The sequence below is a fragment of the Chiloscyllium plagiosum genome, unplaced genomic scaffold, assembly GCF_037043375.1.
Source record: "Chiloscyllium plagiosum isolate Xiang-an unplaced genomic scaffold, Cpla_swu_hap1 HiC_scaffold_10, whole genome shotgun sequence".
NCBI lineage: Eukaryota > Metazoa > Chordata > Chondrichthyes > Orectolobiformes > Hemiscylliidae > Chiloscyllium > Chiloscyllium plagiosum.
Genome location: NW_028270148.1, coordinates 50,838,635 through 50,865,270, shown reverse-complemented (window position 1 = coordinate 50,865,270; position 26,636 = coordinate 50,838,635). Strand labels below are relative to the sequence as shown.

At 40.1% G+C, this 26,636-nt stretch overlaps 1 protein-coding gene across 4 annotated transcripts in view; it reads left to right on the top strand.

Moving 5' to 3' along the window:
• LOC122552831 (N-lysine methyltransferase SMYD2) overlaps positions 1-26,277 on the top strand; it is a 59,743-nt gene extending 33,466 nt beyond the window's left edge. The window contains exons 6-12 of one of the 4 annotated variants that reach the window (XR_015758435.1): positions 7,947-8,014; positions 10,470-10,572; positions 13,175-13,285; positions 16,106-16,226; positions 19,345-19,519; positions 20,526-20,640; positions 22,967-23,075. Coding sequence is in view for 2 of the 4 variants with exons in the window: in XM_043695832.2 (XP_043551767.1) it covers positions 7,947-8,014; positions 10,470-10,572; positions 13,175-13,285; positions 16,106-16,226; positions 19,345-19,519; positions 22,964-23,075; positions 25,988-26,068 (771 nt within the window). In the remaining 2 variants the exon portion in view is untranslated. Of the gene's footprint in view, positions 1-7,946; positions 8,015-10,469; positions 10,573-13,174; positions 13,286-16,105; positions 16,227-19,344; positions 19,520-20,525; positions 20,641-22,963; positions 23,076-25,987 lie in introns of those variants that run through there. The other 3 variants (XR_015758434.1, XM_043695833.2, XM_043695832.2) reach the window with 3 other exon arrangements.
• Positions 26,278-26,636: the final 359 nt, after the last annotated feature.

Here is a 26,636-nt window from a genome sequence, read left to right as displayed (position 1 = left end):
GAAATTGGGGAAAAGAGAAATCCTAGTGTGGAAAGGTAGATCTCTGAAGATCATAAGGAAAACTTACCACAGGGTGAAAAGGAAACCCTTGCCAGGGAAAGAAGTTAAAGTCACTGCAATAAAGTAGACCAGATGAAATGAGTGTTGGTGGGTTAGGAAAAGCACTGGGAAGCCAGATGTAGGAAAACAGGGCAAGCCAGTGAATTTTGTTGGCGTGGAAATGGAAAGCTGCAGTGGAGGCTAGAAAGCTGCACCAGAATGTACAAGCTGGTCAGAGGTTGGTTAAGGAGGAAGTGCCAGATCATCTTAAACCATATACCTGTGAAAGTAAAGTTTACTCTCATAGGCCAGGAGCAGCAATTAGAGGTTACAATATTCAGAGATACAAGATCCTCTCAATCTGTGATGTTGAAAGATGAAGGAATGTGTACCTCTGAAGGACTATTGCCAGTAAAGGTGCTAGTATCGTGAGTTCACTGAGACAAGGAGCATTCAATTATGTAGAGTGAGGTTAGAGTGTCCAGTGAAAAGTGGAAAAGTCATGGTAGGAGTACTGGACAAATTGCAGGAATACAATTTGTCCTTGCTAATGATATAGCTGGTTCACCAGTAGGAGTGTTGCCTACTGTGGTTGAAAAGCCAGTGGAAACTCTGGCAATTGAACTATCCCAGGACACATCCTGGGATTTTTTTGGACTGTGGTAACAAGGTCACAAAGTCGCCAGTTCAAACAGGAGACATCAAAGAGTACAGATAAAGTTTTTTGAGGTGGAATTAGTAGAGACCCTGTTTGATCAAATAGTTGAGACAAACCAGGATAAGAGAGATGACAAAGCAGACCCCTTTAGCTCAGATAAATTAACTGAGTTACAACAGAAAAATGAAAATTAACAGCAATTGTATCAAAAGACATTTGGATTCTGTAATTGCATCCCTGAATGCTACTATCTTAAATGATGATGTCTTAATGAGGAAATGGAGATTATCATGTATTCAGGTAGATGAAAAATGGGCAGAAGTTTATAGATTAGATTCCCAACAGTGTGGAAACAAGCCCTTCGGCTCAACAACTCCACACCGACCCTCTGAAGAGTAACCCACCCAGACCCATTCCCCTCTGAATGGCAGTAGGGGCAATTTAGCATGGCCAATTCACCTAACCTGCACATCTTTGGATTGTGGGAGGAAACCTGCGCACCCGGAGGAAACCCATGCAGACACTGGGAGAATGTGCAAACTCCACACAGACGGTCGCCCGAGACTGGAATCGAACCTGGGACCCTGGTGCTGTGAGGCAGCAGTGCTAACCACTGAGCCACCATGCAGCCCTTATTTTTTTAAAAGATTAGATTTAGATTGCTTAGTGTGGAAACAAGCCCTTTGGCCCAACAAGCCCACACCCACCATCTGAAGAGCAACCCACCCAGACCCATTCCCCTACATTTACCCCTTCACCTAACACTAGGGCAATTTAGCATGGCCAATTCACCTAACCTGCACATTTTTGGACTGAGAGGAAACCGGAGCACCCAGAGGAAACCCACGCAGACACTGGGAGAATGTGCAAACTCCACACAGACATTTGCCTGAGGCAGGAATTGAACCCAGGTCTCTGGTGCCGTGAGGCAGCAGTGCTAACCACTGTGCCACCGTGCCGCCCAAGTTCATCAAATCATAGTGAGCGGGTTATAGAAATGTGTTGAGTGGTGCATGAGCTACTAGTAAGGGGTCATTTAGGGGAAGAGGAAAATCTCTAGCTAAAATACAAAAACATTCTTGCTGGCCTGGACTGCACAAGGATGTAGTTAAATTTTGCCAGATCTGCCATACATGTCAGGTAACTGGAAAACCACAGACAGTAATAAAACCCACACTTTTTAAATATCTATTCCTGCATTTGAGGAACCTTTTACTAGAGTCTTAATTGATTTGCGTAGGGCCTCTATCTGAAACAAAAAGTGGGAATCAGTACAGAAGAACCTTGATCATCCAGCATTCAATTATCCGATATTCGGATAATCCGGCAAGATCGCAAGGTTGCCCAATGCTTGGCTAAACTGGTATCTGGCACTTGATTATCCGGAATTCGATTTACCGAATGAAATACACCCTCCGCTCATGCCCTTTGGCTAATGGAGGTTCCTCTGTATTTGTTGATAATAATGGATGTGTTGATTTCCAGAGGCTGTTCCATTACATAATGATTAGATTTTTTTTTAGATTACATTACAGTGTGGAAACAGGCCCTTCGGCCCAACAAGTCCACACCGACCTGCCGAAGCGTAACCCACCCATACCCCTACATTTACCCCTTACCTAACACTACGGGCAATTTAGCATGGCCAATTCACCTGACCTGCACATCTTTGGACTGTGGGGGGAAACCTGAGCACCTGGAGGAAACCCACGCAGACACTGGGAGAATGTGCAAACTCCACACAGTCAGTCGCCTGAGGCGGGAATTGAACCCGGGTCTCTGGCGCTGTGAGGCAGCAGTGCTAACCACTGTGTCACCGTGCCGCCCACTAATATCACAGCTAATAAGATCGTAGAGGAATTACTCAATTTGTTTGGACCAGATATGGTCCACCCACAGAGATACAATCAGATCAAGGGTCAAACTCCACATTGGAATTATTCAAGGAAGGTATGGACAGCTAAGGAATAAAATAATTCAAATTTACTGCATACCATCCAGAATCGCAGGGATCGCTAGAAAGGTGGCAGCAGACATTAAAAGACCATCTTGAGGGCTTCTAGTCAAGACAGTCTGGTGATTGGGGTAAGGGAATTCTGTTTATACTTTTTGCGATCAGCGATGTCACCAAATGAATCAAATTGTCTATTTGAATTAGATTAGATTACTTAGTGTGGAAACAGGCCCTTCGGCCCAACAAGTCCGCACCGACCCGCCGAAGCGTATACCACCCAGACATACTCCTATATTTACCCCTTCACCTAACACTATGGGCAATTTAGCATGTCCAATTCACCTAACCTGCACATTTTAGCTTTTGGGCATGAAGTGAGGGCGACTAAAATTAAGGAGAAATTGGCAAGTCAGAATTCAGAGACCACATGATCAATTTAAATAGAGCGGGGTAATTGGCTAGACAGCATTTTAAAGTAACAAAGGATAAAATGAAACAGGAAGCAGACAGGAATCAAAAACTTGCAATTTTGTTACCAGAGATAAGGTGTTAGTGTTACTTCCAGAGATAGGTGAACCTTTTAAAAGCAAAGTTTAGTGGATCTTACCAAAAGGAAATTGTGTGGTTAACTATTTAATAAGGGCTCCAGATGCAAAGAAATCAGTGTGTCATGTGAATAGGGAAGGAAAGCGAGAGGACAGTGCTAATTGGTTACAGCATAGAGGGAAGAATCCAGTTCAGAGGATTCTGAATTGGCGATTCCTAAAATTAGGCTGGACAATGAACAAGGTGTCAAAAATTGGGATATATTATTGAGTTACCTTCCAGAGGAAAATCGAAATGAGCTGAAAGAGTTATTACTCATGGGAAGATATGTGGAAATTAGCTGGGAAATACTAACCTAATTATGCATGATGTAGATATAGGAGATGCTGTTCCAATTAAGCAACATCCGTATAGGCATAACCCTCAAGTTGACAGTGGACTGTCAAAGGCATTTGACAGCCTAAAAGCTGTGTTAACCACTACCTAGTATTAGCCACACCTAATTACACAAACCGTTCAAGGTGGCTATCGATGCAAGTGATCTGGGTGTTAGTGCTGTGCTCTTTTAAGAAGATGATGAGAAGATAAACCTGTTGGGTATTTCTCCAGGAAATTGAGCATTCATCAGCAAAAATATTTGGTTGAGAAGGAGAGAGTTTGATGTTGGCGTTACAATGTTTCAATATTTGTTAGGAGTAACATATTTGAGACAATCCTATACACTGATCATAACCCATTGAAGTTTGTGGAGAAATTTAAGGACAAAAATGCCAGACTGTTTAGATGGAGCTTGTGTTTACAGCCATTCAATTTGAAAATTGTACATGTAGCGGTACGAGAACTTAATTCTCAATGTATTATTGAGACTAGAATGGGACATTCAATGGGAGGAATTCAACAGACTGACTATAAACATGCACAAATACATTCCGGTTCAATGTAATGTGTATGTTATAGGGTACTAACAGTTTAAAATTAAGGGTTTTAAAGTGAAACCATCTTTGGATATTGATAGCCCTTTTAAGGGGCGAACGTGTGACAATGCTATTCCTTTTTAACAAGGTTATGTTGCCCTCTTTTTTTTTTTTGGTTACAAAAGACAGACTCAAAAATCTAAGTTGAAGGGTTTCAAGGCCAATTTGATTATAGCTAACATACTGCCTCAGGCAAAAGGCTTTTAAGTTTAAAGAAAACACTTGTACAATGAAAGGGGAGTGGCCGGTTCTCCCAGCATCAATGACTTTGGTTTGGTTTTAGCACCGTAATGTTTAAAAAGCTGTTGACCTCGAGAGAAGCAGATCTAGGCTGGTCCTCTGTCTTTGTGTGTCTCTCTGACGTCTCTCCTGTAAGACCCTAAGTTAGGATCTGGGGCGCTTTCTTGAAATGTTTTGACAGGGTCTGGCCTGGTCCATAACAATTGTTTTAACTAACTAAAGTCCCCCAGACCTTTTTGTTCTGTGGAGATAGGAGAGGGGTTAAACATCTGTTAAATTGTGGCTGTTATTTATGATGAGATTAAGTGTGTCTGTCTGCTTGCATAATTGAGGTGTTTGTCCTTTCTTTTGTTAGTAAAAATATATTAGGCCTAAATACTCCAAATTAGATATTATACCTGTGCTTAAAAGAATACTGGATATTAAATTGATTCCATAGCTGGATTGTGAGATTTGTCAGTGTGAGTTTCTCGCATTCATTCATGCAGGTTCACTTAAGCACTGTTTTTGATGGTTTATTTAAAAGGATAACAGCCCACTTAAGGTGTTTAACAAGTACATACTAAATGGGGAAAATGTTTGCTGTTTTGTAATCTGGTCAGGTCCAAGAGACAGTTGGCAAGGGCTGATTAATATTATAATATTTCCATAGTTTCAGGTAAGTCATAGAGACATAATGGTGGCGATGGTATTGTTCTGAATAGGTTAGTAGTCTCTGGTATTTATTCAGAGGTAGCTTTAGATGTAAATAGGTCTGATAAGGGTTGATGGTGTGAAGGAGAAGTAAAGAATTTGGAAGTATTACGGGCCATTGCTTTAATTTAAGTCTATTTTGCAATAATAAAATGCATTATAAAACCACAGTTTATGAATGATAGTGTTTATAGTAGGCAATTATGAATGAATACTGGTCTACGCTTGAGGGTTAATAAAAGAATTATGAATGAGTAAATATAAAGTGCTTGTGACTGGGTTAGTGAAGAGACCTATAATACAATATCTCTGAGGGGTAGCAAAAACGTGCTGTTATGACCCCAAGAGAAATTTGTAAACTATTTTACAAAGCAAAGATTCCTCGAAATTGTTTGAATCACATAAGATTTGATGTTTACTGTAACTAACAAACTCAGATCAACATCAAGTAAGTATTACTTATTGAATTAATAAATTACAGAAAAAAAACTTTTTTTTCTATTGATTACTTAAAACAGTTGAAAATGCCACATTCTTAGCCAATACATAATCTGTTGATTAAAACTGCAGGCTCCTTCTGGATATTCAGTCGGTTCCGTTCTCATTCCTGGGTGAGGCTGTATTTTCCAGGGTCCCCTGTTGAGAAGTTCCCTCACCTAACTGCATTGTTGGAAGGAATGAGTTTCATGGCTCCTTATTTAATGTGCCTCTATTTGGCTTTGAAACTTAGCAATGCTTTCAAATCTGTAAATGCCAAGTTGGAATTGATCTAGATTGAGCATGCCTGGGTTTATTCATCCTTTTGGTAAATACTAATTCAATTGTTTGATTTTTGTCAGCGGGAAATACCAATACAATGACTAAAAGTCCAAATTTAATTTAGAAAATGCTACGTAATGTCCATCATTTTTATCTTTAATGGCCATGTTTCTGCATTCAAATATAAAGTGATTTCCTAAGCTGCATGCCTTCAATTAGCCAACCAGATCATTAGCTTGCTGTGCCTTTCTTTCAAGCTAGGGATTATCTGAAATTGATGACAGCAAGCCAGAAGCAGTAGTACAGTTGTGTGCTTGGCTGGCGAATGCTAGATTGCAACTCTAGGACTCTGTTTGTTTGGCAGTCACTATTCCTGACACTAAAATCTGGGTGGTCAGGTACCTACCTGTTGTGGGTCATGTTTCAGCACCTCTTGAGGCCGAGAGCTCACTGAACTTGTGCTGAATGGAGAATGCTGGCTACTTTATGCACTGTCTGCTTTTCGAAAGGAGAAGGAATGGTGATTAGTTCAGCACCCATGAGTGAAAAAATTGTTATCCTGACGAAAACAATAACTCATTTCAAGAAAATCTTTTGTGCAGAAAGAGATTGCGAAATAACTTTGCAGACCACAAAAATCAGCCTTTCATTCATTAATTTCTAAACGTTGTCTGTGACTGCAGTTCTGATTTGCGACCATTTTCTCCCTCTAGCCTTTATTAGGCAGCACCAGGTTATAGTCCAACAGCTTTATTTGAAAGCACTAGCTTTCATAGCGCTGCTCCTTCTGGTAGCTATGGAGCCAGATCATGAGACACAATTTGTATCAAAAGATTACTGTCAAGCAACTGAAATGATATTACAGTACTGTTAAGTCTTTCATCTTTTAGAATGGGTTGCAGGTTTTGGTTCATTAATATGTAAATCCCATAACTTCTTTCAAGTCACATTCCTGAGTTAAGTTAAGGTTTTATGAAAGTGTGGTCAGAACTGGTTCTATTTCCAAATGTATAAAGTATTGCACGGATTGACTGCCTGCAGGGTGTCTTTCTCCCCCCCCCCCCCCCCCCCCCCCGGGGCGTAACGATGCTCATGGTCACCTGAGGATCCACGGCCAAATGTCCCTGACCGCTGAAGTGTTCCCAGGTCGTCGTTGCCTCCACTCGGTCCCGCGAATGTACCGTGCCTCAGGGCATCCTTGCCTGCAGCATGAGCGACAACGTCAGCAGAGTACCTGCTGCATACATAGTGGCTGGTGTCCCCATGTGTAATGGTATCCATGTTGACACTGACATGTCATGCCATGACAGGGTTGTATGGTTGTTTAAAGGTGAGAAATGGAGGCGTAGGGAAAGTCTTGGTGAGTTGCTCACTCTCCTCAATGTGTTGCAGGCTGCCCAATGAGAGTGCTCTCACTCGCTCACACAGACCAATCTATGGGATGAATTTATATTTGCAGATGCATTCTATTTTGCTCACAAAGCGCACAAACTGCAAGCAGTCAATCCATTTAATATTTTATAAATTCCTACTTTTGGAAGTAGAACCAGTTCTGGCCCCAGATTGGGATACAGACCAACTCTAACCTCACACCTTTAATGCATTGTGTGAGCTGAGATTTTGCCTTTTTGTTTAATAAAACCTTAAATTATCTTGAGAATGTGACTTCAAGAAGTTCTGGGCTTTACATACTAATGAACTGAAACCTGCAACCCATTCTAAAAGATGAAAGACTTAAAAGCAATCTAGGTTTGTTCAATATATCATTTCAGTTGCATGACACTGTGTAATCCTTACTATATTAGTTCTGTATCTTATGGTCCTGTTCCACTGCTACCTGATGAAGGAGTGACGCTCCGAAAGCTAGTGTTTACAAATACACCTGTTGGACTGTGACCTGGTGTTGTGATTTTTACCTTTTAACCACCCCAGTCCAACATCAGCTCCTCAACATAATGTTTATCAGGCAGATTCAAATTGACACCAAAGCATAGGGGGACACTGGTTAAGCTCTTATCTGTAGGGAATAACTTGAAGCAATTATTTCTGCAAAGGTTTTAGTTTTTGGCTTTTTTTTTTAAAGGTCAACTGTAATGGGTTCACAATTGAGGATGAAGAGCTTTCTCACTTGGGTTCTGCTATCTTTCCAAGGTGAGAACTGTAATGCAAAGCTTTGTTTTCTATTGATATTTAATAAGATTGTTCTAATATAAGGTAGTCCAGTGCAATTGTTTCATCTTTAAAGTTATAGATGAGTTCCTGATAAGACTGCTTGCTGCTAATCCCCTCTGCCTGTTGTACTCAATAGTATTGTTATTGCTAGCAAGATATAGGTTACAATATAAGAGCTTTCAAAAGTAAAAGCAGGTTTCATCCAATGTAATTTGCGCGGATAATCACAGGATCAGTGACCTGAATGTTTCCAGAAATTTCTTTCTATCACAATGCACCTCAACTGAGGAAGCAAACATTATTCACTATATTGGGCCAACTGATGGGGGAAGCAGAGGAATGTAATGCAATATACTAACTGATTTGGGGGTGGGCAGACGAATGTAATGCAACACACCAAGCAAGTTAACGGTTTTAGACCCGGCCTTTAAAATGGGCAATGCAGTGAGAGGGTTGATTCACTTTAAAAAGTTGGTTCCACATACACATCCTCCAACTTCTATTTTGTGCAGCTTTACTTTGGGTTTTTTTTTCTATCCCCTTTTTCAGATATAGCTCCTGTGTCTTTTTTTTAAATGCTCCTGTGCTTTTTTTCTCTTCTGTCAAAGGCCATTATCCAGCTGAGAGGCAGCCAGGTACCTAATGTTAAGGCAGTGTAGCTGGCAATACTATATCAATTAAAATAGTAGTAATTATTTATTGGTCGCTAGATTGGTCATGGCCATGGAATAATATTTGTGCAGGTGAGTTTGAGTAGCCACTATGTAATATAGAAAACACAGAACAGTATGGTGTATGAATTCAAAAAATCACCTAGGATACTGTTGCTTTACTGCGATTTTTAATTTCTTTATGCAGTGCTACAGAGATCAAAATTTGGGAGTTTTCCAACTTAAATCAAAAATTGTTCTACTATTATGGATATTTTTTGTATATTTTGTATGAGACTTTGCTATTTTGTAGACTGAGGAAAAATACACTTGATTCAGTTAGTCCAGAGAGCAACATGATATTTATGCAGTTCCTTACTTCAAACATAAAAACTGAGATCTCAAATGTATTCAGGATAGGGCACTGGTACACTGTCTGTACTGTAGGTGAAAGCTGAACTCCCACTCTATTCTGCTCTGTGCTTTTTTGAATATAGATTATGGCATCTTTAACTAAAGGGGGGTAATGAAGAGTTTGATAGGAAGATGAAGGCTGATCTATCCTTGATGTCCCCAGTTGAGTTTCTTTTTTGAGATTGGAAGCTGCTGATGGTGTCTTGGGGCACTAGCCTTGGAAGACTCAAGCCTGACAGTGTTGTAGCACTGTAATTACACATCCTTGGACTGACCTAATTGCTGAAGCTCTCTGCATTAATGCCTGCTGAGTATTTATTTAGTTCCATTACTCTGTCAGATTCAGTAACTCCTCCAAGATTGTTACTGCAGTGATGTGGGTTGTATTTGGCACTTACAAAGCGATCAACATCTTTTATATACATTTTAACTATTTGTAAGTATTTTGCACGTGTTGCTAATGTGAGGCACTTCCTCAAGAAGTATTTTGTTAAGGCTACAAGGGCAGCTAAAGATGGGGGGGGGGGGAGAATTGTAATCTAATGCTGCATCATCAAAGCAAGCAAAATCTCTAAGTCTCTTCAATGGCTTGGTTTTTTTTTTGTTTCTTAATGCTGACGTGATTAAGAACCAAAAACAGAAGTCGCTGGAAAAGCTCAGCAGGTCTGGCAGCATCTGTGAAGAGAAGTCATAGTTACCATTTTGGGTCCAGTGACCCTTGGAGAAATCAAAGGGCCATTGGACCCAAAACATTAACTTTGAGCTCTCTTCAGATGCTGCCAGACCCGCTGAGCTTTTCCAGCGACTTCTGTTTTTGGTTTTGATTCGGGAGTATCCACAGTTCTTTCAAATTTTGCTTGTGATTTAAACTGTGTAGTTTAGTACAGTAAAAGACTTGCTTGATAAATTGCAGGACATAGTTTTCTCGATCTGAGTTGATTCAAATTCTAATTTTCTGTGCTCATCGATTTTTGGGAGGTTCTAGGGGGCTATCTGTAAACTTTGCACTCTAGGAGAGGAAGACCTCGACGTACCATAAACCAGACACACACATCCTGGAAACAAAACTGTGACTTGCACAGCCCCCTTGACTACATCACCATCACAACAACTGTGCTCATTATGCCAGTCACTTGAAGCATCTCCATGTCTTGTCTGAACTTTTTCTTTTTTTAAAAAAAAAGGTTGCAAATACAAGTTATAACATTTATTTACTAGTTTTTTTATAAATTTAGTTGTTGGTTGTACATTATGTATTTCCAACTTGTAAATGTTTTATCCATTTTAAGTTGAGGTTTTGAAACTGAACTGCTAACTTTAGAGTATTGAAATTCCTGATATACTTTGGTTTTGTTCCTTTTTTTTTATAGCGTTGCCTTGATGAATCATAGCTGCTGCCCAAATGTGATTGTAACCTACAAGGGTACAACAGCAGAAGTCCGAGCTGTGAAGGAGATCCATGCTGGGGAAGAGGTTAGAAAGAGAAGGATTTTAAAATCCTAGTTGTAGTAATTCTATGTTGTTGTGACCATACCAGGAATGTCTGTAGTGTGGCCCATGCACTCAGGAATTAAGTAGCTTGTGTTAACACCATTTGTTTCAACGTTTAAAAATAACTGACTAATGCTTTAGCTTTAAACAAGATAAAAGCTTAGCAACTTTCATCAACAGTTGAATAGTAAACTAAGCAAAAGTTTCTTATTGTTATTAGATAAAATAGATGCAAATTTGAAATGTACTTGTGAATAAAAGATACTTGAATGAAAATCTGTTTAGAGCTGAAAATGTGTTGCTGGAAAAGCACAGCAGGTCAGGCAGCATCCAAGGAGCAGGAGAATGGACGTTTCGGGCATGAGCCCTCCTCCAGGAATGAGGAAAGTGACTCCCACAGCTACCTAGACTACACCTCCTCCTCCCACCCTGCCCCCTGTAAAAATGCCATCCCATATTCCCAATTCCTTCGTCTCCGCCGCATCTGCTCCCAGGAGGACCAGTTCCAATACCAAAAAGACCGCAATTTCCCCCCAGACGTGATCGACGATGCTCTCCACCGCATCTCCTCCACTTCCCGCTCCTCCGCCCTTGAGCCCTGCCCCTCCAATCGCCACCAGGACAGAACCCCACTGGTCCTCACCTACCACCCCACCAACCTCCATATACATCGTATCATCCGTCGTCATTTCCGCCGCCTCCAAACGGGCCCCACCACAAGGAATGTATTTCCCTCCCCTCCCCTATTAGTGTTCCGAAAAGCCCACTCCCTCCGTGCACCACCTTCCTAACCTGCAATCTTCTTCCTGACCTCTCCGCCCCCACCCACACTCCGGCCTATCACCCTCACCTTAACCTCCTTCCACCTATTGCATTTCCAACGCCCCTCCCCCAAGTCCCTCCTCCCTACCTTTTTTATCTTAGCCTGCTTGGCACACTCTCCTCATTCCTGGAGAAGGGCTCCTGCCCGAAACGTTGATTCTCCTGCCCCTTGGATGCTGCCTGACCTACTGTGCTTTTCTAGCAACATATTTTCAGCATTGTCAGTGCAGACCTGTTACTTGTAGATGCTCTTTCTTGCAGAAGATGAAGTCAATATTTAACAGCTGCAATGGTTTCAGTATTGAATAGCTTTTGAGGCCATTTTATTCAAGTGAACTTTATTAGAGCACAGTATATGAGAGCAGGTTTTCACCTCCTGGAGCTACATGTCCGAACTCTGGTTGAACTCCAGAAGTATCTTTTTCTTTTGTCTTTTTTATTCTACTTTACCTTTTTTTTTTTCTTCTTTTTTTTTTTAAAAAAAATTTTTTCTCTTTTTTTTGTCTTTTCCTCCTCTTCTTTCTCATTAGTCCTTTGCTCATTCGCTCATTAGAGGGCGACATGTTGGCTCAGTGGTTAGCACTGCTGCATCACAGCACCAGGAATCCGGGATCGATTCCACCCTCTGGCAACTGTCTCTGTGGAGTTTCCACATTCTCCCGTGAATGTGTGAGTTTCCTCTGAGTGCTCTAGATTCCTCCCAAAGTCTAAAAATGTGCAGGTTAGGTGGATTAGCCGTAGGAAATGCAGGGTTGGGGGATCTGCATGGGATGCTCTTCAGCAGGTCAGTGTGAACTCGATGGGCCTGGTGACCTGCTGCCACACTCTAGGGATTCTGATTCTATGATTCTGTTATCCCCTGTTGCCCTGTACTCTGCACTCTGGCGTTGCTCCTTCTCTACTCTCGCTTTCTTTCCTAACGTGGAAATTGAAAATAAGCAGGTATGTAAATGATATTATAATCTGGTTTATATAAAGTCATAGAGATGTACAGCATGGAAACAGACCCTTCAGTCCATTGAATGGTGAGTTTAAGGTAGGGTTCCGTGCATTTTTTTTTTAACTTCAGTTCTGATGTGAATTCCAAAAAATGTATTATTGCACTATATGGGGCTGTTTTCCCTGGAGCGTCGGAGGCTGAGAGGTGACCTTATAGAGGTTAACAAAATCCTGAGGGGAATGGATAGGGTAAACAGGCAAAGTCTTTTCCCTGGGGTCGGGGAGTCCAGAACGAGAGGGCATAGGTTTAGGGTGAGAGGGGTAAGATATAAAAGAGACCTAAGGGGCAACTTTTTCACATAGAGAGTGGTACGTATATGGAATGAGCTGCCAGAGGATGTGGTGGAAGCTGGTACAATTGCAACATTTAAGAGGCATTTGGATGGGTATATGAATAGGAAGGTTTTGGAGGGATATGGGCCGGGTGCTGGCAGGTGGGACTAGATTGGGTTGGGATATCTGGTCGGCATGGACGGGTTGGACCGAAGGGTCTGTTTCCATGCTGCACATCTGACTCTCTCGTTCTATGATTTAATCCTTCATGTGCTTATTCAGTAGGAAAAACCAACTTGAACCAAAAGAGTAGTACTTTCAAACAAAACCTGTACATCCTCAAAGTACTAAGCCATAGAGTAGTCTAGTCATAATATTTTTCTTGGTTGCTTATGATGCAAAGGATTCTCTTTCCCTTTTGAATAAAACTGTAGGTTTATGGAATGTATAAGTTTTTCATTGCACATCTCTTTGATCTGCCACCTTTCAGATTTTCACTAGTTATATCGATCTTCTGTATCCAACTGAGGATCGACAGGATCGACTGAGGGATTCCTATTTCTTCACTTGTGACTGCAGAGAATGTGCAACAAAAGCAAAGGTAACCTTTTTTTTTCAACCACATCTTCTTTTCTGCTTTTTTTTAGTCTCTCGCTCTCTCTACCCTCCCTCCCCTCATGCAGTTACATGTCAGGGTATTGGTTTTCTGTGAGCAGAGCCCACACCATCTGTGCTCTGAGGATAACACCAATATTGTCATGTTATGTAGGATGCAGCAAGGCCTTCCAAACCTGGAGGTCCTTGCCTCTCGAGATACTGGAGCAGGATATGACCATTCCAGTGACCTGGCTTTGCTGTTGGCATTTGGATCTTGCTGAACCTGTTTGCAGCTCCTGCAGTTTGATTTCTTTAAATGTGACTTTGGCCATGTGCCTTACTTGCTGATTCCACCTGTAAAAGCAACCTTCAACTGCAGAAGGCATTGCAGCAGCTCAATTTTGACTTCAAGGTTTCAACACCTTTCACCTTTTTTGGAAAGGGCTTCCAAACAATTAACAGGTCTACAATCTGTAATGGACTGATCTGACTTTCATAATTACAAGTATCTGGTATCTGTATTTACTTTTAATCTTCTGTATCTGGTAGCTCTTCCTAGTTTCCCTTATTGTGACTGGGGAGTGCTGCTTTGCCGGGTTGCTTGTGAATCACAGCCATTTCCCAGGTGGCTCTCACTGTACAGTTTGCACCTCTCACTATCTAGATATTTGGAGAATGAAATCTTGTGCTGCTGAAGTTGATGGCCCTTTCATTTTGGTTTTTGTAGCTGCAGGGTAATTATCCCCGACACAATTACTCTAGAATTCAACCACTCAGATGGTGAAAACTTTCTGAATTTACTGATTCTAAGTGAATGGAATAAACTCTGGATGTACAGCCCAAAAAATACACCTATGGCCTGTTAATAGATGACCAAGAAATGACAAATTAAGTTATGGATTAAACTAAAACCCTCAAAACATAACCAGGAGATGGTCAGACCCTAACTTTTATCATTATTTAAAGGCAAGTGTAAGGCGCTGTGTTCAATTACGCCAAACTACTAGATTTTAAGCAAAACCCGTTATTCTTGCACCATAGTTAAAAGAAAAAAACTGAACTTTTATTGAATTGATTACAAAATAATATTATTTAATTATTGCTCATCAACCGTTCTAGTATAGCACCATCCCATAAACACACCCTTGGCAAAAGCAAATTCATCAAAACTGATTCCCCTTGCATGCTATCTCTAGTCCAGGAGAAAACAGAAAAGCCTGAATCCAGCAGTAGAAAGTTAGCTCTGGCTTTTGCAGTAGCTCCAAAATTGCAGCTTCAACAATTGAAAGAAAAAACTAAAACGTGTGTCTCTCCACCCACTCATGCATCCTTTGACTGGGTAGTTTTTTTTTTAAAATATGTAAAGTTATTTACTGTGTTCCCTGGAGCAGACGCCAGGTTTTCTTGTTTTCAAGAGAAACAGGGCAGAATAAATGCCTCTTAAAAGCACATTTTATCACTATGAATAAATATTTTGCTTTTCTCTTCACCATAGGTGATATGAATTAATCTCCTTAATTAGCTGTAAAGCAAAAGGTGGGAGGAAGAGTTGAACAACTTGAAATTGTCATCCCTGGGGAAGTACTGGGCATACAGATAGAGCTGCAGATGGCTAAGCCCCTGGGTCTAGATAGATATCATCCTCAGGCCCTTTTTTAAAAGGTGTGACTTATGATGTAGTCAATGCATTGACATGAACTTTGCCCAATTTGCTAGATTCTAGAAAGGTTCTATCAGGCCGGCAAGCAGCAATTGTAATGTGCCTCTTCAAAAAATGAAGGAGGCTTGAAATTTTAAAGTTGAGCAGGAGGCTGGAAGAACACCACAAGCCAGACAGCATCAGGAAGTGGAAAAATTGATGTTTCAGGTGTTACACCCAAAACGTTGACTTTTCCACCTCCCTGATGCTGCCTGGCTTGCTGTGTTCTTCCAGCTTCCTGTTTGTCTACCTTGGATTCCAGCATCTGCAGTTAAATTTCATGAGAGATGAAAATAATATGAACAAGTTAGCTTGGTATTTGTCATTCGTAGGGTGTTAAAATCATTCTTAAAGGAAGTCACTTAGAAAAATTCAATAATTGAGAAGAGTCAGTGTTTCACCAAAGTTTTTGGAGTGCTTTTAAGGGGTGATGGGCGGTGGATATGAGGGAGCTTGTGGACACTGCTTTTTGGTTTTGAAAAAGGCATTTAACAAGGTGCCACAGAAAAAAAGGTTTTTGAGCAAAGTAGATGCAGAGATCGATTTTTCCTTACTTAGCAAAAATCTATCTAAGGTTCTTGGAAGTAGATTGGAAAGTGAAGTTTGAGTTACAAACAGATTAGCCATGGTCTTATTGAGTGGTTGAGCAGGCTGGAGGGGCTGCTTGGTTGATTTCTCCAAATCCATATCTCTGATACAAGCCCCATGACGCAATGTGTATTTGTGCAGGGCTTTTCATGTCATTGGGATGTTCCTTTGTATTTCTCTGCCAAAAGAGCATTTTGCGACATAACTCCTATCAAAATGTGGCGAATGACTTCCTGCCTGATGCAAAGTAAATGTTTTATAAAGGGGGAAATGAGGAAAACAAAACAAAATGGGGATGGAGATTGCAATCTAATGTTGCAGAACTCCATCTTGACACAAAAAGGCTGGAAAGCTGTGGTTGTACTTTCCAACTGAACGGAGATGTTCTGACAAATGGTCACCCAGTCTATGCTTTGGTTCCCCAGTGTAGATGAGATGACATCACGAGCAGTGAATACAGTATGCTAATTTGCAGTTATAACTTCAACTGTTTAATAGTCTTTAATATTAAATAAATATTCCCATCCATCTCTACAGGATAAAGAAAAATTGGAGCTTACAAAATATGGTGAACCACCAAAGCCAGAGGTCATCAAGGACATGATCAAATATGCTCGGAATATAATTGAGGAATTCAGAAGAGCAAAGCATTACAAAAATATCCTTTTTTTTATTTTTGCTATGAATTGGTCATACGCCATACCCCTCTAAAAACCAAACTACTGCAGATTTCAGTGGTGCTGTTTTCTTGTGTTTAATTATTTAATTTCAGTTATTTCCGAATGCTGTTCAAACCCTGTATGATATTAGCTATTTACTATCCTTGTTCCTGGTGCATAGTATTTGGACCTGGGAATAAACAGCTGTTAAAAATTGCTGAAGGCACAAAGTCGAAGACTTATTCAGGAAAACTACACTAAACTTGAGACAGGAGCCAGCACAATAGACAATGAGCAGATTGGCAGCAGGAGTAATTTTGATTGTAGAGAAGTGAGGTGATAAATTGTGGGAGGGAAAATAATGAAAGCAGGTACGAACTGAACAACCACTGAATGTGACGAGAGCCATTTATTTCAAACACCATTCCTTATGAGGCAAGTTTTTTTGAGTATCTTGGGTTTTACAAAACGAGCGAATGGGGACAGGAGAAGGCCATTCGGCCAGTCAAGCCCACCCTGCACATTCAATATGCTCTTGGCTGATCAAACACTTCAGTGCCCTTTTACCATCTCTATAACCTGGTACACTGTTGATAATCCGAAATATATCAATTTCTATTTTAAACAAGGTGGAAAATGGAGCTCCCATAGTCTGCCGGGGCAGAGACTCCTAAAAGGTGTCCCCGTTTGTTTTTAAATGGTGCCCCTGGTTCTAGACTCCCAGGGTAAACCTCTTGCCTGTATCCACCTTGTCTATCACTATATTTAAGAACTTTGTAGGTTTGTGATATCACCTCTCATCCCTTGAAACTGGAGAGAACAGACCCAGTTTGCCTAATCTCTCTATGGCATTGTCCTACTATCCTAGGGGCAAGTGTAGTGTGCATTCATTGCACTGTCTCTGACAATATTTTTCCTGCGATGAGGATGCCAAAACTGCACTCAGTACTCCAGAGACTGTCTAACCAAGCTCTATGTCAATGAAGCAAGACTTTAATGCAGATCCTCTTGCAATAAAAGCTAACGTTCCATTCGGCTTCCTAACAGTCTGCTGAATGTGCACGTTAACCTTCAGTGACCTCTTGAGAAGGATGCTTAAGTCCCTCTGTATGTCTGTACCTTCCAATCTCTGGCCATTTAAGGAATACTTTGCACATTTTGTTTCACTTATTAAAGTGGATAATTTCACATATTTTTCACAGTATTTTCCATCTGCCATGCTCTTGACCATTCACTTAATCTGAGAGGAAGTGCAGATGCTGGAGGTCGGAGTCAGAGTGTGGTACTGGAAAAGCACAGCTGGTCAGGCAGCATCCGAGAAGCAGGAGAATCAATATTTCAATTTTGAGGGCTTTTGATAAAGACTCCATAGGAAACTGCACTTGCTCCCAGGATAGTAGGACTATACCATGGAGAGAGATTGGGCAAACTTGTCCTGTACTCTACAGTTTCAAGGGCTGAGAGGTGATATCACTTAAACCTACAAAGTTCTTGATGAAGAGTTTGTGCTTGAAATGTCGATTTCTCCTGCACCTCAGATGCTGCCTGACCAGCTGTGCTTTTCCAGCATCACTCTCCAACTCATTCACTGCACCTGTCCAAACCTTCCTGAAGGTGCTTCACATCTTCATAACACGCATTCCCACTTAGAAGTTTATCACCCACAAGTATGGTAATGTTACATTTGGATCCCATCTTGATATCATTGATACTTATTGTGAATAGCTGGGTCCACAAGTTTACTGATCCTTCTGCTATCCCACTCGTCAGTCTGCTAACATGAGTGACCCATTTATTTCTGCTCTCTGGCTAACTGATCGAAATTGATCATTCATCTGTGCCAATACATTACATCCTATCCCATGCTTTAACCTTTCTAACCAGTCTCCTGTGGAGTCTTTATCAAAAGCCTTCAGAAAATCGTGTTGATGGATATAGTACTGTTCCATTAATTTTGTTAGTAATACCTTCAAGTTCATCACAAATGATTTCCCATTTTGACGTAGTGAGCATGTTTGCAATCAGATCATTTTCGTCCAAGTGTCTGTTTCCCCCATTCTTTGTAATAGATTCTAGTACTATCCCTAATACCGTGTAAGACCAGATCCGTAGTTCCCTGTTTTCTTACTCTCTCCTTAAATAACGGGCTGATGCTTGTTACCTTCCAACTACAGGAGTCATTTTAGAAGAGAATTCCTCAATGTCTTACCCACTCTGTAGTCACTTCCATAGCACTCCAGACTTTGAATATCACATCCTGGCAGTTTTATTGCATTTCAGCCCCATTAATTTCTCCAGTTCATTCTTGCTAATGCTAATTTCCTTCAACTCCTCATTCTCCTTAGCCATTTGGATCTCTACATCTGAGGGGTTTCTTGTATCCTCCGCAATGAAAACATATACAAAATAATCCTTCAGCTTCTCTTTCAGTAAACATTAATTAAAACACCTAAATTCCCCTCTGCTGCAAATTTCCAGTTAGCACCTCTGTCTCTGTCTTGCTCTGAAATCTCCCTCACTCTGACCATGCGAACATGAGTACAGGATCAAAAAGTGACAGGCCATGATTAATGCTGTTTGCTGTTTTGAGTGTATAATTAAACAAAGGATATTAAAGCTGCAGTGTAGTATCAAAATGAATCTAAGTGATAGAAACTTTGACTTGAGAGGTTATGCAAGATGTGTTGAGTCAGATTGGAAAAAGATTTGCAAATTAAATTGACTGCACTACATGGAAATAATTGTATGTAGACCAATATGATAGTGACTTTTTGTCACCATTGGAGATATCTTTGTGTTCCTGGATATGAGAAATGATTGGTTCTAACAGTAATAATTTCCAGGATCTCAATGTTAGTGAGAGAATTTGGTTTTTAAATGGTTTTGAAGGTCTTGGATTATTTCCTCTGGGTTGTCAGTTCATCTTCACAGATTCCACAACCAAAGTTCTCTGAGTAAGAGAAATGTCCTTGTACAGACCCAGCACTGTGAAGGACACAATTTGTGCGAGAGAAGCACTATGAATTTTCAAAGTGAAGTATTTGTTTTAATCTTTCATTACAGAATAGCTTTGAGCTCCATGATATTCTTTTTGTACAGTTCTTAACTATCTGGCACCCCCTAGTGAGCTGCTGGAGATCTGCGAGTTAAGTCTGGATAAGATGGGCTCCACGTTTGAGGACAACAATGTCTATATGCTGCATATGATGTACCAGGCCATGGGAGTCTGCCTTTATATGCAAGACTGGGATGGAGCCTTGCGCTATGGTCAAAAAATAATCAAACCTTACAGGTGATCGAAAGAACATACAGTTAATGCAGTATTTATTTCTTGTAATCTTTCTACAGGATAATTTCTAAAAATAGTTCATTTACTTTGGGTTTTAGAGCAGATATTAATAGTTTAACATCTGCATGAGTCACTTGTGTACAGTGCAAATTTAATCCTAAATTGTTGCATGGTGCAGTATAATGCAACCACATTACTTTTACAGAGCACTTAATTTTAAAAATGTAATAACTACTTTATTTATATCTAATGACTAGCAATTTCCATGAGGGGAGCCTACATTCAGGTAGCCAGAAGGGAGCAGCAGACTCTCCTCGTGCTAAGATGTTGTATATTTTTGTATTGGCAAGCATGACAGAAAATGCAGGTGATTTCAAATTTGGGAGCCGTGGAGTTGTGAAAATGTAAGCCAGGGAGCTCTGTTTGGATTTCCTGTGTAGAGAGAAAATGGCCTACAAGCTAGATGTGGAAAATAACTTGTGATGAGCCAAATAAACAGACCCAGGTTCTCAGGAAGCTTTCCATGGTAGAGGTGGATTTGTGTCTGCACTTATGTGTGGCAAGTTTCGAAATGTGACAGCGATGCACCAGGCTCTGTGCTCTTCCATGTGGAGGGAGGGGGTGGTTTGCACCTCATCAAATAATTAGCTGCCTGCCCTTATCTTAATGCACAGTCAAGATGAGGAAAAGTAAATTATACTGAACATTCTATCCTTCATGTTTCTCTTTTGTCTACAAAGCAGGCACAGTCACAGTACCCATCAAGTGATGCCTTGTCTTCAGGCTCTAAGCTGCTCCTGTTTTAGATAAATTTAATTTGTTGTTGTAACATACTTTTTCTTTTGTCCTCAGCAGTAGATTGTAGTTGTATTTAAAACTTTCTAGACAAGCATTTTTTTTTTTCTTCTTTTAAAAAGTGGATCTGGTCATTCAATTTGGTCGTACCTGGTATTATCACATTTTAACCACTTTTTGATTCTCACATCCTGGATGCTGTTGCTTTGTGCAGGAAATTATGGGTACCCTGATGTGGCAGAAAGCTCCTGGGGAGGCATTGTGACGGTGATGTCTACAGAAGGCAGTATCCTTCTGCAGGGACTGGAGTCACATGTAGGCCAAACTGGGTAAGGATGGCAGGTTTCCTTCCCTAAAGGATATTCCTTTCCGTTTTCTGCTGTTAATTACATTTGAGACAAAATGTACAATCAGGATCAAATTGGTGGCATGGAAGCTGTCACATTATCATTCAACAAATGATAGTTTTAAATAGGGTGAAGTGTAAAATGGACTGTCTATTGCCATTTCCCAAGGCTAACATTGTTCCTTCTCAGTCCTCTCAGCTGTTCAAAGCAATTTAAATCTGAAGACCGAAACAGACTATTTTGAGGTTATTATCACACCCGAGGGCTGAGTGTGTTTATTGCAGACAGTGTTTTTGAATCCTACAATTAGTTGAATATTGTAATTGCAAAATATACTTGCAGGTAGCCCTTGACTGTGCACAGAACTGTCATCAAACATATCCTACCAGTGATTGAGAAATATGTTTGGCAGTTCAGTTCGTTGTGCCCTGCAAGCATTTCCATTGCAGAAACTTCGTGAAACTGACACTGTCTGAGCCAAGGAGTTGTCAATTTAAATACTACAATCTAGTGACTGTATTGATGTATGGTTGCACATTACCATTTACTTTTAATAAACCTGAATATTTGATTATAGCAAAAACTGCAGTTTTTAATATGTGACCTTCTTTATGAATGAAGACTGATTTTGACTTTGGATCCTGGCCCTGAAGATGAATACTGGAATAATGTATAATACAGAGCATTATTATTGTGTCTGAGTCTAATTTTCTATTACGCAATAAGTCATTGTGACTGACTAACTCAGATTTTCTGTTGGGATATTGTTCTGTAATATTCTACATTATGAAGATTCACTAGTGACAAACCGATTCAGCACCATTTCTTTATTTTTCCTCCTAATGTCAAAGACAGAGTCCAAGGATGTGCAGGTTAGGTGGGTGAGCATGCTAACTGCAGGATTACCGGATAGGGTGGGATGATCTTTCAAGCATTGATGCAGACTTGGGGGGGGGGGGGGGAAATGGCCTCCTTCTGCACTGAGATTCTGTGACAAATTTCAGAAAGCTGAGCTTGCAAATTGGATGTTCACTCACTGGAAACACTTTGGGAATCCATGAGTGAACTAAACTTAACTATGCTCTCAGTAAAATGAAAACATGATGTGCCATGATTTCCTGATGTGCACTGCTGATGGATTTGGCTTTTTGTTGGGACAACATTTTTCATAAAAGTCAGCATTTCCAGGTCTGGTTAACCATCAGAGTCATACAGCACGGTCTGGATAAAACCTTCTCCACTGTGTGCACATCTGTAAGAAAAATAAACGCACTTGCTGTTATCTTTGAGCATCTGGATTTTCCACATCAGCCTTTCTTTCCAATTGGAATTCTTAATTTGAGCTCCGATTATAGATATATTTGTGAAATGGTGACCCATTCATTTAACACCTGAATTAAGATTTGTGAGAGAAAATAATTTTATCAGTCTTTCATCCAATGTGTTTGAAATGATTTTGACCTTTAGATTTAAGTGACTATAAAAAAGATTACACATTTATCCACTGAGACACTTCAACAATGCCAGGGATATTTTACTTGAAAACTTAAATATTGTTTCATCAGTAACAATTGTTTCTAATGCTGAAAACTATATAAGGGTGTCTAACTAAAAGGAGATGGTCAGGAAAGTGATTAAAATCTTTCTTGAAAAGATGTTTCACAGACAATCTTAAGAACAGATCTTGGTGGAGAGGATGAGTGTGTTTAATTTCTGAACGTTGGCCATGCCTTCAGCTACAATAGAGGGCTGGAGAGAGTGAGAAATGCACATGCTACAGAGTTAGATGGAGTAGCGTTTTTGCAGATAAAAAAACAGCAAAGGAGGAGCGGTTAGGCCATAGAGGAATTGAAAACTTCTATGATTTTCTTTTCAATGTAAGCCTTTTGGGATGAGAAAACATTGAGTTTGGAGAGTAATGTGCAGTTCTGATCAAAGTTTGTTATGAATTGAGGCAAAGACTGGAACTTTGGATTTGTTGAAGTTTATGGGGGATGAGAAGTTGGCAGAGGAGCAATAGCACGTTCAAACTTTGACAGGCATGACTGAAGCTTTAGAAGGAGCTGGGCTAAGCGAGGGATGGTAAAGATTAATGTGGAGGTGGAAGGAGGTGTTCTTCTTGTAGTGGGGAGAATTTGGGATTAGAAGCTTGCCTTGCAGTTGGAAGCTTTTAGAATCCTTGGGGTTATCCCACTCTCAACTCCCAGTTGCTAATATACAGATTGAGAATGAAAGGAGGGCAGAAGAAAATTAGCATCTTAATTTTGAAGCTTTAAAAAAAATATTGCTTTTTTTTTTCTTAAAGCAGTAAACATTATCCAGCATATTCTCTGAATGTTGCTTCAATGTGGCTGAAACTAGGACGGTTATATATGGGCCTGGAACATCATTCTGCTGGAGCTAAGGCACTAAGGAAGGTAATAAATTTACCCTCATGCTTTCCTCATTGCCACCAAGCATTGATTTTATAACAGATATTTTGTGTTGTTGATGGCTTGTTTTTAAAGGAATGTTCCAAAGGAAGCTCTTGTGTACTTTACATAAACTAAATTACTGGATAAGAAAGAGTTTGAACTTATGTCTGCCTTGATTTTGTTAGATCATGCATATTGTGTAATGTAGGCTGTTCCTGAGTATTTTCAAAATGCTTGATGGAAAATATCCCACTGTGCATCACTTATTAAAGCTGTAGATGCATTTCCAGAACTTATAATGCATTGAAACTGGTATCTAAAAGTGCATCCTTTTCTGAACTTCAACTATTTATTTCTTCACTGAAAATAATACTGAACAAAAGTAACACTTTATTTTCTGCCAGAATGCACTGAGCTTTGTGGGTTTTAGGGTAACTGTAATCAAACAATTTGCACAAATTTATTTTTATTTCAACAGTTCAAAACGTGCTAATCTTAACTCCCATGTTTATAAAGTTAAATGTGTATTTTTTTTGTGTGTTTACTTAGTTTCTGATAGTCACCAAAGTTTAGGATTCTAATATGAAGTTCATTGCCTGCACAACTTTTTTGAAGGTTCTTGTCCAGCAATTGGAATCAGTAATTTTGACTTCATTTAGAATGATGGCTAAGAAAGTTGAGCTGCACAAGTTGTGCCAGATATGTCTCAAAACAGAACACTCCCTCCCTCCTTCAAAACCTCAGTTATCCCAAAAGAAACCCTGAGCTGGATGGAAGTACATCAACATGAATTAAATTGTTTCCATCCACATAAGGCTTGCTGCATATTTCTAGCATCTTGGGTACCATAAGACACAGGAGCAGAAATTAGGCCATTCGGCCTGTTGAGTCTGCTGTATCATTCAATCATGGCTGATAGGTTTCTCCAAACCCATTTTCCTGCTTTCTCCCTGTAAACGTTGATCCCCTTGACAATCCAGAACCGATCCATCTTTGTCTTAAGTATACTCTATGACCTGGCCTTAACAGCCTTCTGTGGCAGTGAATTCCATAGAATCACCACTCTCTGACTGAAGATTTATCTCCCCTTCTCTCTGTTCTAAAGGGTCTTCCCTTTACTCTAAGGCTGTGCCCTTGGGTCCTAGTCCCTCCTGCCAATTGAAAAATCTTCTCAATGTCCACTTTGTGCAACATTCGGTATTCTATAATTTTCAATTAGAACCCCCCCCAATCCTCTTAAACTCCATCGAGTATAGACCCAGAGTCCTTCCATGTTCCTCATATGTTAAACCTTTCATTTCTTGGATCATTCTCTTGAACCACCTCCTCGCCCTTCTGCAGACCCATTATTCTGGAGGTATGGGGCACAAAATTGATCACAATACTCTAAATGTGACCAGAACTTTATAATGCCTCAAGAGTACATCCCTGCTTTTATATTCCGGTCCTCTCTAAATAATAAATGCCAACTTTTGTATTTCACTTCCTAACTACTAGACGTTTACTTTCCAGAATCCCAGATTCCGACTTCCAAATTCCTTTGCACTTCAGATCTCCTGAATTTTCTCTCCATTTAGAAAGTAGTCCATGCCTCTATTCTTCCTATCAAAGTGCATGACCTTGCACTTTCCCCACACTGTATTCCATTTGCCACTTTGCCCACTCTCCTAACCTAAGTCTTTCTGCAGCCTCCCCGCCGCCTCAATGCGACCTGTCTCTCCACCTATCTTTGTATCATCTGCAAACTTAGCCAGAATGCCCTCTGTTCCTTCATCCAGATTACTTAATGAATAAAGTGAAAAGTTGTGGTCCCATCACCTAACCCTTGTGGAACACTGACCTGTTACCGGCTGCCATTCTGAGAAGGACTCTTATATCCCCACCCTCTCTTTTCTGCCAGACAGCCAAGCTTCTATCCATGCTAGTACCTTGCCTGTAAACCATGGCCCTTATCTTGCTCAACAGCCTCCTGCACAGCCTTCTGGAAGTCTGGGTAGATAATATCCATTGGCTCTCCTTAATCTACCTGCTCATTACCTCCTCAAATAATTCTACCAGATTTATCAGGCAAGGCTTCCCTTTGATGAAACCATGCTGACTTTGCCCTATTTTACCATACACTTCCAAGTATTTGGAAATTTCATCCTTCACAGTGGACTCCACAATCTTGCCAAAGACCGAATTCAGGCTAATTGCCTTGTAATTTCCAGTCTTTTGCCTTACTCCCTTTTTAAACAGCAGGTTTACATTAACAATTTTCCAGTCCGCTGGGACCCTCCCTGACCCCAGTAACTCTGCTTTTCTGTTGTAAGATGCAGGTTTGTTTTCAAATATCAAATCTCTCTCAAGTATCATTAAAAATTTAAAGACCTCATTCAAAGTTTCGTAAATAAAAACTGAAAGCACCCGGATGCTGTAAATCAACCAAAAACAGAAATTGCTGGAAAAGCTCAGCAAGTCTGACAGCATCTGTGGAGAGAAAAATCAGTTAACCTTTCCAGTCGAGGAACACTTCAGAATTGAGGAAGGTCATTCAACCAAAACGTTAGATGCTGCCAGACCTGCTGAGCTTGTCCAGCAATTTTTGTTTTGTTTTATTCAAGGCTTAATTGTCCCTTCCATATCAGTAAAGTACAGAAGCAGTTAGAATGTTATAAATTACATTTTTTTTTTAGAAATGCTTGTTTTAATTTTTTAGCGGTGATGTAATAGCTGACCTGTTTCTTTAATAAAAAAACTTTTGAATTTTGAAACAATCTTTCTAACATGAATGTTTGTAATTATTCATTTTCGTATCATGTAATTACAATAGCTTGTAAAATTTTAGTTTCCCTCTTTTTTTTTTTAAGAGCCATGTTTTAGAATGGATCTTGCAAGAAATGCTAACTGACTTAAATTTGCCTTTTCGTTCACAGGCATTGACCATTATGGAAGTGGCGCATGGCAAGGATCATCCATATGTTCTTGAAATTCAGAAAGAGCTGGAGGGAAAATGAATGGTTTCCTTTGATACTTCAATTCCTTGCAATCACAATATGAGACTGTGTGTATGCTGGTATCTGTCAACAAACTGATCACTTCAGATCAGTTGGCGTGGATATGAACAATTCTGAAAATAATAGCATGAAGATCACAGGAATGCTATTTTTATTTTTGTTTTTAATATTTAAATGCACATTACAATAAATGTTGTAAAAGCTTTGAATCATGTGGATACTATTAATTTATAGAACCTTCTCACTTACAAGTATCTTCAAAACCGAATTCAAATTGAAAAGGAAAAACAATATTGGTTAGACTACACTGCATGCAGTTCTGTTGCCATATTGTATAAAAGGAGTAAGTTTAGGAAAAAAGTAGAGGGGTAATTCTAATGTGGGGGGTGGAATTGAGAGCCTGAGCTGGGGGTGTTGTGGATAGGTGGTGCTCTGGCACTGAGGCAAATGATTTCTTTGGGCTATAACCATCAAACTGTAGTGACACACAAATTACACTCTGACGTTACTGAATCCGAGCTGATCTCGGGGGCTGTTCTGCCTCAGTGCTGTTCCCTTGGAGAAGGAA